Genomic DNA, 15,724 nt, shown 5'->3' with positions numbered 1-15,724 from the left:
TAACTTTCACTTTTCTATCCCTTTCACCTCTTCTATCCAGACTGTGAATCTCATTGTAAAGCTTCCAAAGGAAAGATGAAGATCACCATGAAGAAGTACTGTAAAAAAGACTACGGTGAGTGAGTCCAATATGCAGAAATGTGTGCAGCCAGACATCAGCCAGCAGTCAAGAGGTCAGATGTCTCAATTAATCAGATTGCAAGTAAAGCCAATCCACGCCCTGCTGTTCTCTGTGTTTTTGTGATGGCTTACTTACACAGCCCAAGGCAAAGTCCGCTAAAGCACATTAATCTGAAAACACATACTGTATTTCCTCTATTTTTTGAGCTTCCATACACACCAAGCTGACAATTCGCATTCACGGAAAAGGTGGTTTCTAAAAATGTTCTTCAGAGTGGAAAAAATAATTCTGTGAAAACTGAACTTTTCAAGAAGGCCAAGGTTCTGTCGCTTGTAATTTCTCGTTTTGTATGCTGATATACCTGATCTGATCACAGTACGTGTTTTCCCTGACATACAAGTAGCTGTCATTGTCATCAACTATCTATAGGAGTATAAAACTGAGATTCAGTCGGAATTTATGTTAACGTGCGTCAGCCGGTAGCTTTGATCAAATCACTATTAAATGATCGTACAGCCATATGACAATAGAAATATGCTGTAAAAAACAGGCCAGCCAGTACACCTATATTGTGTGATCATCGATTGTGAAAGTCAAGGGGGGGTGGAAGCGACAGCACAGAGTCCAGTCCTGCCAGGACCAGACACAATCCGGACATATTTGTCAAAATGATCTCTAGATTTACATCCACACATTTTACCAGATATTCATGGTAAGGAATGTGATTGTTTTCTGACCGAAATTAAGAATATAAAGAGCTGCCCACTACAGCAGCATTTTGTTTTGAGAATTCGTGAAAAAAAAAGACCTGAGAATCTAAGTGTGTGGATAGACGGTGGAGGAAAGTTAACACCACCTGTCTGAAAAGCAACGATGAAAATGTCAATTCACTGTTTTAGTTTTAATACAAGCATTGAGCTTTAAAGGTGCTCAAATGTCCAAGTATTCTTTTAACTGAGTACAGGGGAGAAACACCAGTCAGGTTACACTGAAATTGTTATAGCAACTCACATGAATGAAATGAACAAGCTGAATCCTTTTCCTCCGAGGATTGATTATGCTGTTTGTCCTCAGTACCTAAATCTATTGTATTGCCTAGAAACCTCGTGTCTCTGTGCACCTCTGCCCTGGCAAAACATTTTAGATGCTTTAGAGCAACTCTCAAACTGATAAGAGAAGTCAAAACACACAGCAATCATATTATGCTGTCATCGAATCCACAGAACAAGTGGTCCAGGTGAATTACATCTAGGTAAATAAATATCATACTACAGGGTTTGAATTGTTGCATGAATTAAGATTAGAACCACCAGAAAACAGCAAAGGCAGCTGTGTCTCACAAGTCAGCAACTTGGAACATAAAGGAAATTTGATGTTTTGATGTTCTGATGACTGAAAGATAATGGACCAGTATCATCACAGCAAAAACCACAACAATAGAGGAGCATCATATGTGTAGTTCCGGCACAGGAGGATGTAGGGGTATGACAGAGATTATGGCTTTATTCAACACCCTATCCCACTTTGTAGCTCTACTTTCACTCACCTGACAAATGATCTACTCCACAATTTTCTGCACCATGAATCATTGCAATATAATGCTTTATCTGCCATCAGTGGATTCACATCTGTAAATTACAGAGACAAAAAAACCCTTTGAGGCACATCCAGCGTTACACATATTTTATTCCCCTCTCAGTCAGGTTTCTGCATGTCGTGTATCCACTAAACACACAGTAGAAGTTCGCTTCTGGAAATAAAAACTAGCATATCAGACTTTCAGGGATCATTGCCAGTTAATGTAAATTAGTGCATTAACTGCTTGTAGTAAAGTTTCATTACTATTAGCTCTGCTAGAACCGCTTTTTAATTTCTTTCCGAGATGACTAACTTGCCTCTCATTCAAAATCATCATCAGTGAAAGTACATCAGAGTACATCAGTCTTTCAGGAAAAACAGCTTTATATACTTTAAACAGTATCCAACTGAAAATTGTCCAAATATATTTTATTCCCTCTTACAGCTGAGTAGACAGTAATTCGGGCCATTTGTTGCATTTTGCTAGGAAGCCAAAGGCGGCGATTATTCATATTTCCACTGATTTAAATCTTAATCGTCAGAGCTGAGACAGGCCCTGCATCTATAAATCAGTCAGGCTGATTCAGGCAAAGCGGGCGGTTCCTGTTGGTTTTCTCTGAAGTTGCTCTAAAAAGTCTGGAAGCAGATGATTCTGCCTGAGCCACACTGAGGCACTATGGCAGACATCATTGCTTAGCATGCATTCCCTTTGCCTCAGTATAATTCATTTCTCAGGCCTGTCGCCTTGCTTTTGTGGGGCCTCAGGGTCTCTGTTCTTTGGGGGCCACAACCCCCATGTGTGAGTGGTGGTGCAGGCCCTGGGGGTCACGGGAAGGGGCCCTCTGTTTAAACACAGTTGTGCGCTCTGCCGGAGCCAAGCATTCCTTGGGGCACACACAGGTGGTAAATTAGGCAGACGGTGACGGATTGCCACCCCGGAGAGAAAGAAATATGTTTTGTTTATTCAATTTTTGTTTTTCATCACTGCCGTAGCTACGGAGACGGTGGACACAAAGGGATTATATTCTCGCCTGACACCCGCCTCTGCACACACGCACCCTCCCTCTCCCTGCCACCAGGAGGACAAAGAATCAAAGGGCCGCATGTTTACTGACGCTCCGGGATAGTGCTCAAAGGCAGGGCCTCCCAGCCTTCTTGGCCACCTCTCTGCGCTCAGCCAAGGGTAACAGGTCCCTGATCATTCACACAGCTGATAACCAGAGGGGACAGGGGCCTCAGTGCAGTAATTAAGCCAGCTCTAATTTGATTAGCCCTTGCTTGTTGGTGGCGTGCAGTGTCAAGCTGCAGCACACTGCCCAAAGAAGATAAACCCAGTTGGAAGTCTGGCTTTGAGGGAGGCTCGGTTGGCAGCCATTGTGCAAGTGCAGGATCATCTCACACTTATCTCGCCTCTCTCACTGTCTGTCTCACCAAACAGTGAGTGTCAGCATGCTCTATTTTGTAAAAGATTGTTGGACTCTGATCTTTCAGTCGCTTTCTGGTGTCAGTTTAGTTCAAACCAAGTGGCAGAAGGTGTGTGTGTGTGTGGATTTGTGGGTGTTTAAACACACTGCACAGACTGAGAACATACTTGAGAAAGAAAGAAAGAAAGAAAGAAAAAGAGGCAGACACTGACAGAGAGACCGAGCCTGGATGCTGTAACCGAGTCTCCTCCTCAGCCTGGAGAGGAGAGCACTATCTCTGCTGGATTCTCACGCTGTGAAGTTGGATGGGGCTCTGGGAGCAGAACCCGGATAGCTCATGAGGTCGGAAACACATCCCGATTCTCCTGGAACTTTTTCTGTGGCTGGGAAGACAAATAGTGGCCCCTCCTCACCCCCCCTCTCACACACCCTTTATGTGTCTGGATGAAGGAGAGGGCTGCAATGAATGGCAGGGCTGTGAGAGCTCGCCCTACTCAGCCCAACAAACCTTCTTTCTTCTTAAATTGTGTGTAATTTGCTCACACCATGCATTGACACACATACTTAAACACCCCACTCCTCCGGTTCTCCTCATTCTTGGCAGTAATGGGGGACGACTCATGAACACTGAAAGTCATCATGTTCAGTCAGAAAGGCAAAGAAAGGCTAACTTACCTTGCTATTTGAATAAAATGAGATAATATTACAAAGGTATATTATTAACTTGCAATGATCCCATTCCTCCATACTGTACAGCAAAACTACAGAAATAGCATAAGCATTGATTTAAAAAATTTGTATTAAATAATTTTTAGATATAAATACAAGATTTGCTACACATAGAGATAATCTGATACCATTGTTTTTACTAATTCTGATACCTGGACTGCGCATTGCCCAACACGGAGTACCAATCCAATATCAGTGCACTAAATAATATTTATGTGCATAAGCTTGCATATTCACCAATACCCAGTCCAGCATTTTAGGCTGTCAGAGGTATTTCTAGTACTCGTATCGGCATCTGAACAACTCTAGTTACATGCATATCCGACTGATGGTTTGAGTCAGTCCTTCCCATCACCTGGTCTTCTCCAGATTCGATTAATTCCCACAATTGTTAGTGACTCCCCCTACACACACTTAAATGTTAATAGCACATTCCTAGCTAAACCCACGGGGTAAAGCACTTCACTTCAAGCACAGATTAGCTCCATCGCCATTGAGTTGTTTACCTCTTGTTGTAATCAGTGTGATGAAGTAACAGTGGCTGTGTCTGAAGGAGAATCCGTGCAAGGGAGCTTCTGCAAAGGGAGCTTTACTCATTCCCCGGTATGAAATTATCTCTAATGGTGGTCCAATAGTTAACAGGTTTGGCTTGATTTAGCCTGAGGTTGTCGATGTTCAGACAACTCATCACCTGATAGACTGATTAAATGATTTGTTTCAGAAGTTATATTGTTAGCAGATGTGCCATTTTCTCTAAAATTGCTCTTTTGGACATTTTTAAAGGCATCTCTTCCTCCTCAAAGTTAGGCTGGCCACCTGAAGAAAAAGTGTTTCACTCCTTTCAGATGTCTGCCAAAAACCCTTGTGTTCATACAGGGAGTCTCATGGCAACAGCTGCTGTCATAGGGAGTATGTTCAGGGGCACAATACGGAAAGGTCATAGGTGAGAGATAAAGGTAGGGAACAATGACATGCAACAAAGCAAAGTCAGCAATTTAAGTGCCATGTTCCTACAGCTGCTTTTAATGATCCTTTTATACAATGTTGTATAAAAGTGTTGGCATCTGTCTGCTGCCTCAGTTGGATGCCAACCCTTTAAAAAAGGTGTTAGGGTTTATACCAGCAGTTCCGAAAAATTTATTATCTGATACACTCCACAGCTTTGTTAGATGATCACAAGCACCACTCGCTACGTCATGTTCTAAATGTGGTCATTTAAATTGCTTTTTAAAATTATGTTATTTAATGCTATTAAATATATAAAAGTCCTTTTTCTTACCACTGATGTGAAATTTCTGGTCAGTTTGCATTCATTCTACTACAACATTTAGCTAACTATGTCAACCATTTATTACCATTACTGGTGTAAACAAGAGTGCCATAAGTAAGGGAGCTGGAAGTAGGGAAGAGGCCACTGGCTCCCCTCAGTTTACGCGTCTGGCTAACATTTGTTTTAATTCATATGCTCCATTGCACCAAACACACTCATTTGGCTTCTAACTGGTGTGATCTCATCTCAAGAGTCTCTAGTTCAAAATCAGGGTATATATTATTCTGTGTTTACCCGGAGATACAGAGTGTACCCAGTGGTACAAGGGGAACAAGTACCCTTGATTGGGAATCACTAGTTAATGACATAAGATAAGATGAACTTTATTGATCCCGCAGTGGGGAAATTCACTTGTCGTGGCAGCTCACAAGAACAGTTACAAAAAAATATAGGGGTGAAATAAATTAACAGTTTACAAGGTGATATGAATCAATTGTTCATGTATGTTATTCAACCCCAGCTTTTTCCTTCTCCTCCGCCAGCTGTCCAAGTGCACGTTCTAAAAGGAGACAAGGCAGGCGAGTGGTGGAAGTTCACCGTCAACATCATTTCTGTCTACAAACAAGGTGAGCACCGCATCCGACGTGGGGACCAGCTGCTGTGGGTGCGTGCCAAGGACGTGGCCTGCAAATGTCCAAAGATCAAGCCTGGGAGGAAGTACCTGCTTCTGGGCACAGACGATGATTCCCCCGGGCAGAGTGGAGTGGTGGCAGACAAGGGAAGCCTGCTCATCCCTTGGAAGGACCTGTGGGGCCGTCGGCTGAGGAAGTTCCAACAGCGTGATAAAAGGGGAAAGTGCTAAAAGAGAGAAGGAGATTGAGGGAGAGGTGGAGGCAAAATAACATCTCCACTGGGATGAATGCAAGAAAGAGGGAAGGATGAATGAAAAAAAAACTGGAATAGTATAAGATAGAAAGACACAGGTGAAAAGTAGGAGAGTTGGGGAATGACTGAGTGCTGCTGCTCTGGGTTGGAGCAAAGATTTTAGCGTTTTTTTTTAGGAACTTTTGTGAAGGAGCTCATTTTACAGTTGTCCGGTCTGTGTTTGTCTCTCAAGGTTTGTTGAAATTGTTTGTTGTGTAATTGCAGAGTTTGCACCTAATGTTACAGATATGTCACATCCTGACTATTTTACCCATGATGCCGTTGTTTTTTACAAGTTTTTTTCAGTTGTTTTAAAGAGCAATGCATCTACTGTATCACCCTTTTGTATTTTAAGAGGATCTGTTTCCACTGTGCTGTGCTTTATCTTAACAGCTGGAAGTGAAAAAATTGTGAAATTATTCGTAACCGTGGAAAAAGTAATAGGTGCCATTTTGTCTGAGATCTCCCTGTTCATATGTGAGTGTTACCTCAGTGAAACAACTCGTGTTATAGGAACAAAATGCCATAACGATCCTCTGCTTCTTCTGTGTAATGATCATCTTTCACATTCTTCACAAGTCTTCGCTCAGCGCTTATTGATAAATAAAAGATATGTTGTGGTTGTGACCTCTGCAATGTAAAATAACCATACGTGCATACTTAGACATTATTTTTAGTAGACAGTGCTGTAGCATCAACTAGATGTAGATGTGTCAACCATGCACTTATTTTTACTAGTCAAATGTTTTAGAACATATGAGATATGTTCACATTTTAAGAGTGGCATCCAAAAAGAAAAATATCCCATACTGTACTATATCACGCAAGAAAGCTGCGTAGTTCAAACCCTGCTTGCCTTGTTGGATGTCTCAAACATTTGCAAGTGGGAGAACTGATGAAGTGAAACCTCTCACTTCATTAAAAAAAAAAGGGAATATTGACCTATCGAGCAATCTTCATACCACTGATGTGATGCATGCTCACTATTTACTAGCTGACTGATAGCTAACAATGATTGTGAATTATGTACACATTTAATTTGTATACAGTATTCAGTGTTGTGGGAAAATAACCTGTGGAGTGATAGAATATCACAGATGTTTATTGTACAGTGCGTTTATCAACCCGCGTCAGATGTTCATCACCTCAGAGCGACTTTTTGAGGACTGGATTCCATTATCAAGACTTGGTACTCGACAAAAAGGCATGACTGATTGTCTACATGTTATATAGCTGTATAGTATTACTTTTTTTATTTTTTGTTAAACATTAACTAGATCTATCTCCATGTGAACGTAACCAGAGTTTTAAATACTAGAGGCTTAATAAATGACAAGGCAAATAAATGAATGTCAGATATGTCTCATGTTTACGTGAGCACCCTGAAGATCACACACATACACTCTCTCTCACTGAGAAACTATGACTCAGTTTACACATGCACAAAACCATACGCAGTACATAAACACACACATGCACTTAAATACAAGGGTGCACCTCAGTACTCTGTGCATCATACTGTATGTCTTTAAAAACTACAACGCACCTATTATGCCTCTGCCAACACATCTGCACCGACACATTTACAGGCCTTTGCAGAAAGGTACTCCTTACCACAGTTCTGCTCCTCATAAATATTATACCTGAATAATTATCTCTGCTCATGTTTATATGTTAGCTTGTAAATGTTGTTTAGTAGTGTCCATTGCAAATGGTTGTGTAATGTCTTGTAATACTAATATATTATGTTTATCACAAAGAATATATTTAATGACACATGAAACAATGTGGCTTTTGTGTTTTTTGGTTTTTTTTTTTGATCTTTTATTTTTTACTTTTTGCATTGAATTGTAGATGGCTGTAATGACAAGTATTGATAAGTGTTTGGCTATTGAACAGCCTGATAGAACTGAAAATTAATTCCTCTGAAATAAAGCAATGTAAAAAAAAAAAAAAAAAGTGAACTGAACATGAATCCAGCTGAAATGACATTTTTAGTTGTTTTAGCTGTTTTTAAAAGTGTGATTATTTTCATAAGACTGCAACACACCTCAGGCACACAATTAAACCACTGCGCCTACGTTTACTCAATCGATGCAACTTGGAGGCACCAGTACTTTGTACTTCACGATTTGTCGCTTGTAATTGTTAAGAATTTTGTAACAGAAAATTCTGCAGAATATGAATTGTTAGCCCTACAACCAAATTGTGACTATTCAAATAAAATAAGCCTGCAAACATAAACTGTAGGCAACACTTTAGACCATACACTACAGTATATTTTTGATTTTTTTTAAATAACAGAGTAGCTATTTAAGATACGTCATTATGAAGTGCTGCAATATTATTAAAGGCTAATAAGCCCAGAAAACTAAGCAGAATAAGATGATACTGCTGTGAAATTATTTATTTGAAATTCAATATGGTATCATTTATTTCAACATGATGACAATTAACACTGTTGTTGGTGCTGAGGAACAAAACAAACAAGGGTGTGAACGTGAAGTAATCCATAAAACAGTTGCATTTATGAAGTTTAAAATTATGATAAAATACACTGGAAGCAGTCATGCAGTTTTGGTGTCCAATCAATAAAGGAGCCAAATACACATACTTTCACTAACTTCACTGAGGTGTATTGGATACATTATGAAAACATACTGTGATGAGCTAGCCATTAACTCAGTTAATGACATGGCAGTTCCCTCTCAAATTTTATCTGCTGAAATGCAAGGTTAAGGAGTATACCTGAACAACCTGAACAGTCTTAAGAAGCACTATTACACATAATGCAAAAATAAACTGTCGCTGTGAAAAAGGAGGAATTTGTGTGTGTGTGAATGTGTAAGAACAAGCTATTATTCCAGTTTAATGTTGATATTTATTTAAGTAAAGGATCTGAGAACTTTTTAAATCTCAGGAAATATGTGAATTCTCTAAAGGGAAGTTGTCAGTGTGACATAAAAAATGTGAGCCAATAGTTAAGCATTAGAAGTTCATGAATTAAAACATTAGCTGCTGCCAAAGAACTTCAACCATGTAATGCAGCGCAGGTCATCATTTGTGTTGGATCCTGCGCCTCTATAAACTTCACAGACAATAAGGACTGGCTGTAAGATTGCTATAATGCAGACATATTACTAGAAGGGTGATATCACCAACGTGTATAATCCAAACCGCAGATGTTATTGTTGTAGCTGGGAGGTTTTGGCATCAGTGGAAACCCTTAACTTATTCCTTTGGGAGTTTTACACAAAAACACACAAATCTGAACCTGCTCCAAATGGACAGGGTATTGATATATTGCTCCTGCATTGCCCAGTGCAAAATACTCCAAAGGGGCCAACCAATTATACAGTCACCACTGAAAGTTTAAGCTGTGTTCTCCATTACTATAGGGGCCACCAGGATTACCACCCATAAAACCACTCTAACTATTGGTAGATGGAGGAGAGAGAGCTGGGCATGAAGAGGCCAGTGGATGAGTGCATGTTCAAGTTCTCATAGATATTGCTGTTATAAGTGTGTTTAACGTGCCTGTTTGGGGTCCCTGGCTTCCCTGAGAATGACATCACGATGTCATTCAGAACCTGCGAGACATGAACAGTTTCACTCTAGGCTATTAAGGCCGACTGCTCCATAAGCTCACTACGGGACAGTGATTTCGCTCATGTTTCGGGCGGGTTAGGAGAGCTGAAAAGAGATCTGGGTGTGTGTGAACTTCCCTCTCAGTATGTGCAAAGACGAAGCTGGAAATACAAACACATGGACACAATATGACCAACGTTTTTGGCTTTCATACAACGAAGAAGCTGAGTGAATGCAGGGGTCAGGTTTCCATCAGCAGTAGCACCAACTTGGAACTTTCCACACAGATGGATCCCCCAGTCACACTGCTGCCATTGTGTCCCTGTTCACAGTGAGGGTACTCCTCGGAAAACAAAGTCAGGCAGGGCGTGTGCTGATGATGCGACACACTGAGGTTGTCTTAGCTTTGGTGGAAGGGCGGCCCTCTGAACTTTGATTGCATGCTGTGCCGACAGCTGCCAGGAAGTGGAAACAGCAAAGTGACTGAGTGACATGGCTTCAACTCCCATGACATAAGGTTTATTCTAGAAGTCCACTGATGAGGACGGGGTGGAAAAGATCCTGATTTCTTTGTCAGATTGAGCCCATAAACACATTAGGACAATCTAAATTTATTGCCTTCTCCCTGTTGCTCCTTACCCCCTTGTTTTTCCCAGAAAGGTAAGAGGTGAGTGAAGCAAGTGTTCCGAGACCGCTGTGGCTGTCTGCAGTGTTGAAACAACATCACCTCAGGGATTCTGTGACTTCCATGTATTTAGCGTTTTGTATACCTCTGTGGGGACACTGAGAATGATCTTCAAGGTCCTTAGACCCAAGAGGCCCCAAATTAGAAAACTACCCAGACCAAATTTTTCAACAGGGCGATTTTACAAACTTTCTTCTAACAGAAACGGAATGTTGATATGTCACCTGTGTGCAGCTTTATTTTGTAGAAATGCCTTCTCTCTTTCTTACAACACAAGTTTTGTTGAAATCCAGAGATACATGAAGTGCTCTAACTCTTCGGGGATTTATGGAGACAAATGAGCACCATGGTGGGACATTCCCACACCCTCCTCAATAGGCAAAGAAAAGTGAAAAAGGAGGTATTTAAACTGTCCAATAACAATCTAATTAGCAGGTAATTGCAGTGTATTGACAAGAGATTCATTAACTTCATTGTAAATGAATAATGTTTTAATGACTATGACTGCTGTTTTCTTACACAGTGAGAGCGAAAACTAATTATTGAGGTCTACCCGAATGAGTTTGGGTAGTGAGCTGAGAGGTCTGTGATACTTAAGTGGATTAGTTGTTTGGGGAAGGAGGAGGAACATGGGATGGGAGGGATCACAGGGACTGATTTGTATCACCCAGCACCCACGGACCTATAGCACCACCATTTCTAATCTGACACATGAGGCCTGAATGACATGTCATAGAAGTAATTCATTTAATGCTAGTTCATGACGCCGACTGTGTTTGATTTTTAAGTCATGGGCGTTCAATCACTTCAATGAAGTCGAGGCAGAATTAAAGTCTGATTTTATGCATGAGGTCCATACTGCCACCACTTAGAGCTGGAAAACTATATGCAATCATCCTCTGTTTCTTCTGAAACCCACTTGGCCTCCTGCTCCTTCTTCTTAACCCTCCATGAAAGTAGAGCTGCACCTCAGATGCTGTTTTGTTTGCTCCTAAGCACCCGACTAAACAGAGAACAATATAACACTGTGTTTTTGCAGCTGACTAAATGTATTTCCAAGCCCTGTTTACTTTGCATCTCTCGAAGATGGGAGAACAATCAGAATTTACAAACACAGAACATTCATGCAAATGTGCCTGAAGATTGCCAGAACACATCAAATAAACAATAATCAGTACTATCAAACATATCAAAATAAACCTCTGGAATTTGACTTATGTCTTTGAGGAAACAACTGAACATAATGTGAGACATAAACACACTTCACTCCTTCCCTGCTAAATGTTTTTCACTTGTCACCTATTTGACTGCAATCTATATACACAACCAGGCGGTGTGCTGTATTTTCCATTCTACTTTTTTTTTTTTTTTTAGCTTTCCATCCTTCCATGGCCACCGTTTTGCTTCCCAGCCTTCATTCTCAGACTTCAGCAGAGTGAGGGAATGGGACTCCATGAAACAAAGCATGAAGCACCTTTGGTGATGGAAGGAGAACTTAAAGAGGTACTTGATATAAGCCCAGTGTGTGACCACCGCTCACACACACACACACGCACACACACACACACACACACACACACACACATGGGCACAAAACACACACCTAAAAAACATATATAAGCACATACATACACACATGCAGACTCCAAATGTATTACACTCTTTGCTTTTGACACTAACACCTTCAGAGCCCTCCCAAAACCCCCAATCCTACAATCCTGCTCATTCACCCTCTCCCAACTGCCTCTCCATTTCCCTCTTTCTTGCAATGCACATGGTTCAAAAGCTGTATTTCTGGCTTACTAGATTGGAGCACAAAGGCTCTTCTTATGCATCCTGGAGAAGCCCCACTAGAGAGGCCTCGATCCCATCCTGGATAGTGAGAATGAACACAGACAGAGTTAGTTCTCTTTTTTTCTCATTACCATTTCCATACAGGATTAAGCCACTTGGCTTTTGGATGGTGTGTACTATATTTTTCACCCATTGCACCACGCCCCCTACTGCATTCTCAAGATCCGAGTTAAATGATCAGTTAGACAATCAGCTCATAAACTTGCTCCTCTTAATGACTATTCACGCACACTGCCGGGTCCAGAGGATGCCGAGTGGATGGATCTCATTGGCGTCTGTGCCGTGAAGAGAGTCCTTTATTTGCCTCAGAGTAGCATCCTGTTTTCACCCTCCAGGCTTTAAAACAGGGACAAAGGGACACCAAACAACATTTAACAGACAGTAAAAGGAATTTGACATTTTATATGCTGTTAAAAGGTGACTTCAAAGTTACAAGATTTCAAATCAAATGCCATTTTGATGCTATTTATGTCTGGCATTTTCTCTGCAATATTATAATAATATAATTCAGTGTATTGTTTGTGATGGAATCCATCACTACCAAGCTGGATGGAAATTGCATAGTTAGCATGAGGTATTTGCAAGAAACAATGAGGCATATAATCTATTGTTACTCACTGTCCACTGTTCTCCTACAGCCTTACCAGATCTGTATTATGCTACAGCTAATACTAATCCTTAACATTTCTGCTACTAGTTCACATCAAAATCAACCAGCCAAACACAGGGTGACTTTTATTGCAACGCAGTCACATCAAACACAGTGCATTTGTCAAACTGACAAAATGACCAGGACTGAAATTTTAGAGGTTACAACTTTCATTTTAAGAAACAGGCACATTCTGATAGTGAGGTTTATTTGTTGCTGTAAACTGGGTCTACAAAACAGCACACAGCATTTTGTCACCAATACTGTCTGTCAGATCTGCCAAAGATACATTGGTATCACTGTATATGTCAGAAACATAAAGGATCCATATCAAGGTTGTGTGTGTGAAACACAGTATACTGGTATAAAAAAAAAAAAAAAACTCCAGTACACTTTAGACCACAATATATCAGTGAAACCTGAACGAATTGCTTTGATTTGGGTTTATTTATGTGAAGACTTGTGATTAATGTTCAAGGATGTGAAAAATAGAAGAAATAGGAAATAGACAAAAGAGATGTGGAAATCTGGAAGTTTCCTCCACGGTGACTTGCCGTATTCCCCTGTTTTGTTCTGCTCTCATCCGAATACATTAATATCTGAAAGTGTTGGCTCACACCAAAAATACTCTTGGACTAAACAAAGTGCAGAGTGACTTCAGGGTCTGGGATCTTCAAATAAACCCTGCCTGGGTGTCATGGGGACCAGGAAGTGGAATTAACTGCTATATTAGCTGACCTTCATCTTGTTGTTTGTCCCAACCTGCCTGGCTGGGTCCCGGGCTGGCCCGTAACCACGGTCTCCAGGCCCAACAATGTGGGCATTTCCCTCAGCAAAAAAACACAGGCTTCTGGGGTTTACTGAGCAAACAACATGAGCCCTGCCAAACACTCCTCGCTCCCACATTTCACAATCACTTTTTCTATCACCATTTTTTCCTCTTTGCTCTTGCCCATCCATGGAGTTCTGAGAGCCTACCAGACAGTTCTGGGTCGAGTGGGAGACAGAAATGTAGGAAAACAGAGCGCTGACTTATGTTCAGATTTAGTGTTAGAAAAACCAGTCATGTTGACGAGGTAGGTCTGGAAGGACTTGATGTCTTGCTTTACTTTCTGGAGTAAATGTCAAACATTTTCTCTCAGAAATGACGTTCTCAAAAGAGAGCCGCTTTACAACCTGGTGTGTGACAATTTATATTTGACTTTCTGCTCAAAAGATCAGGACGTGATCAATATTTGTACTTGGGAAAAATTTCCAGAAGATAAGGAACTGGGTCCGGGATGACTCGTCAACCTAATCAACATTAACGATTGTGGAGATTCTGCGCTTCACCTGGTCAGAGCATAGATTACCCAGGAGAACAAGCTGCATGTAATAAAACCTCACCCACAATCACCTGAAGTGCAGGAGTATTTCACACCAAGACCCAACAATGTGGTGCTCTGTAAACTGCGCAAATTGAACTGACACACCACGGCACGATCACTTGATCACGAGATAAGAGCGACTGCGAGACAGCGTCGTCTGTCCTCCTTAGCTTGGCCACACCCAAGCATGATACATTTAGTTTTATCAACATTCCGTTTCTGTTAGTAGAAGTCACTTCAAATTGATTTTCTAAATGCTCCTTCAATTTCACTTTCAAAGTAACTGCTGCACAGCTGCTGTTATGATAATGTAACATTACACCACACCTCATCCAGTGTTATTTAGCTGCCCCACATTTTTTCGTTGACTTTAACAATACAGACTGTTGTAGTTTTTAAGTCAAAGCCAAGTAGTTGATTGAATGATTGATGACTGAATGAAATACTGAAATATTAATATTTGCTCAATTATTTGAGTAATAAAAAAAATCTATGTTTAGAATAATCTATAAATTTGTCATAACTTATTGTTACAATAATCAATTAAAAAATATACAGCTGTTGGATGCAAATCTCACGATGAAATAATTTTTTAAGGGAAATATCCCAGTTGAAAATTTTGGAAAGTACACATGTTGAGACTTAGATAAGAAAATTAAAACCACTCTCATAATTCATGTTCCTACTAGCACCTCTCCAGTTCATGTGTCGGCTTACAGTGGGTTATAAGTGACACACTATTTATTGGCCAGGCACAGTGATGTCTTTGATTTTCCACTTCCTGCCAACTGCTCAATATATGAATATCTGCTTTAATGCCTCGGTTTTAGTATAGATTAAGCAAATAATCTACATATTTTTAAAGGTGTCGGTTGGTAGATTTTGTTGCCTATTCTTTGTGCTCAGCTAACTGACTGTTGGCTGTAGCAGAGAGCAGGATCATTCCACTCATCTAACTCTTTGCCAGAAAACACATAAGCATATCATTATAGATGTGTTAAAAAAAAACTTTTACTCACTATCAATAAATCATACTCAATGTAAATGTCCTCATATATTTTGACTATATGACCAGAAACTGTTTAATTTCATTTCAATAAGCTGTATGTTTTAGAGCTTTGGGTCTGCTTTCACCATTAGTCAATATGTTGTTCCAGCCTACAGAGCTTGACATAAAAGCAAAGTAAAAGTAAAGTGGTCCTGTGTTGCTAGTAAATCAGGCTCCTTGCTCAGATTAATACAGGAAGACATCAAACGCTCAGGAAACAGAACTGTTTTATAAAATCAGTGGAGAGATACAGGAGAAAACTTCCATTTTACTGCAAGGCCATGACTTTTCTGTATTTCCTGTGACTAAAAAAAATAACTGCCTCAATTGGTCTCAGAGGAAGACAAATTCATGTCAACAGGAATAAAAAAAAAGAAAGAGAGAAAAAACAACTACATAATAAAATATTTCTGAGGTTTAAGGGTTGTAGCCCAAATCCCTCCTCATGGGCTATTAAAGGGTGGAAGCAGAACGTCAGAAATACAAC

The 15,724-nt window shown here is 40.4% G+C and overlaps 1 protein-coding gene across 1 annotated transcript in view; it reads left to right on the top strand.

Moving 5' to 3' along the window:
* The window catches only part of LOC124073876 (netrin-1-like), a 41,622-nt gene extending 33,617 nt beyond the window's left edge, over positions 1-8,005 (top strand). The window contains exons 6-7 of the mRNA XM_046416420.1: positions 41-115; positions 5,665-8,005. Of these exons, the coding sequence (XP_046272376.1) occupies positions 41-115; positions 5,665-5,984 (395 nt within the window). The 3' untranslated portion in view covers positions 5,985-8,005. The remainder of the gene's footprint in view (positions 1-40; positions 116-5,664) is intronic.
* Positions 8,006-15,724: the final 7,719 nt, after the last annotated feature.

This window comes from Scatophagus argus, chromosome 16 (assembly GCF_020382885.2).
Source record: "Scatophagus argus isolate fScaArg1 chromosome 16, fScaArg1.pri, whole genome shotgun sequence".
NCBI classification, from domain to species: Eukaryota; Metazoa; Chordata; class Actinopteri; family Scatophagidae; genus Scatophagus; species Scatophagus argus.
Note: the sequence above shows the minus strand (reverse complement) of the source record. Positions and strands in the feature narration are given on the sequence as shown.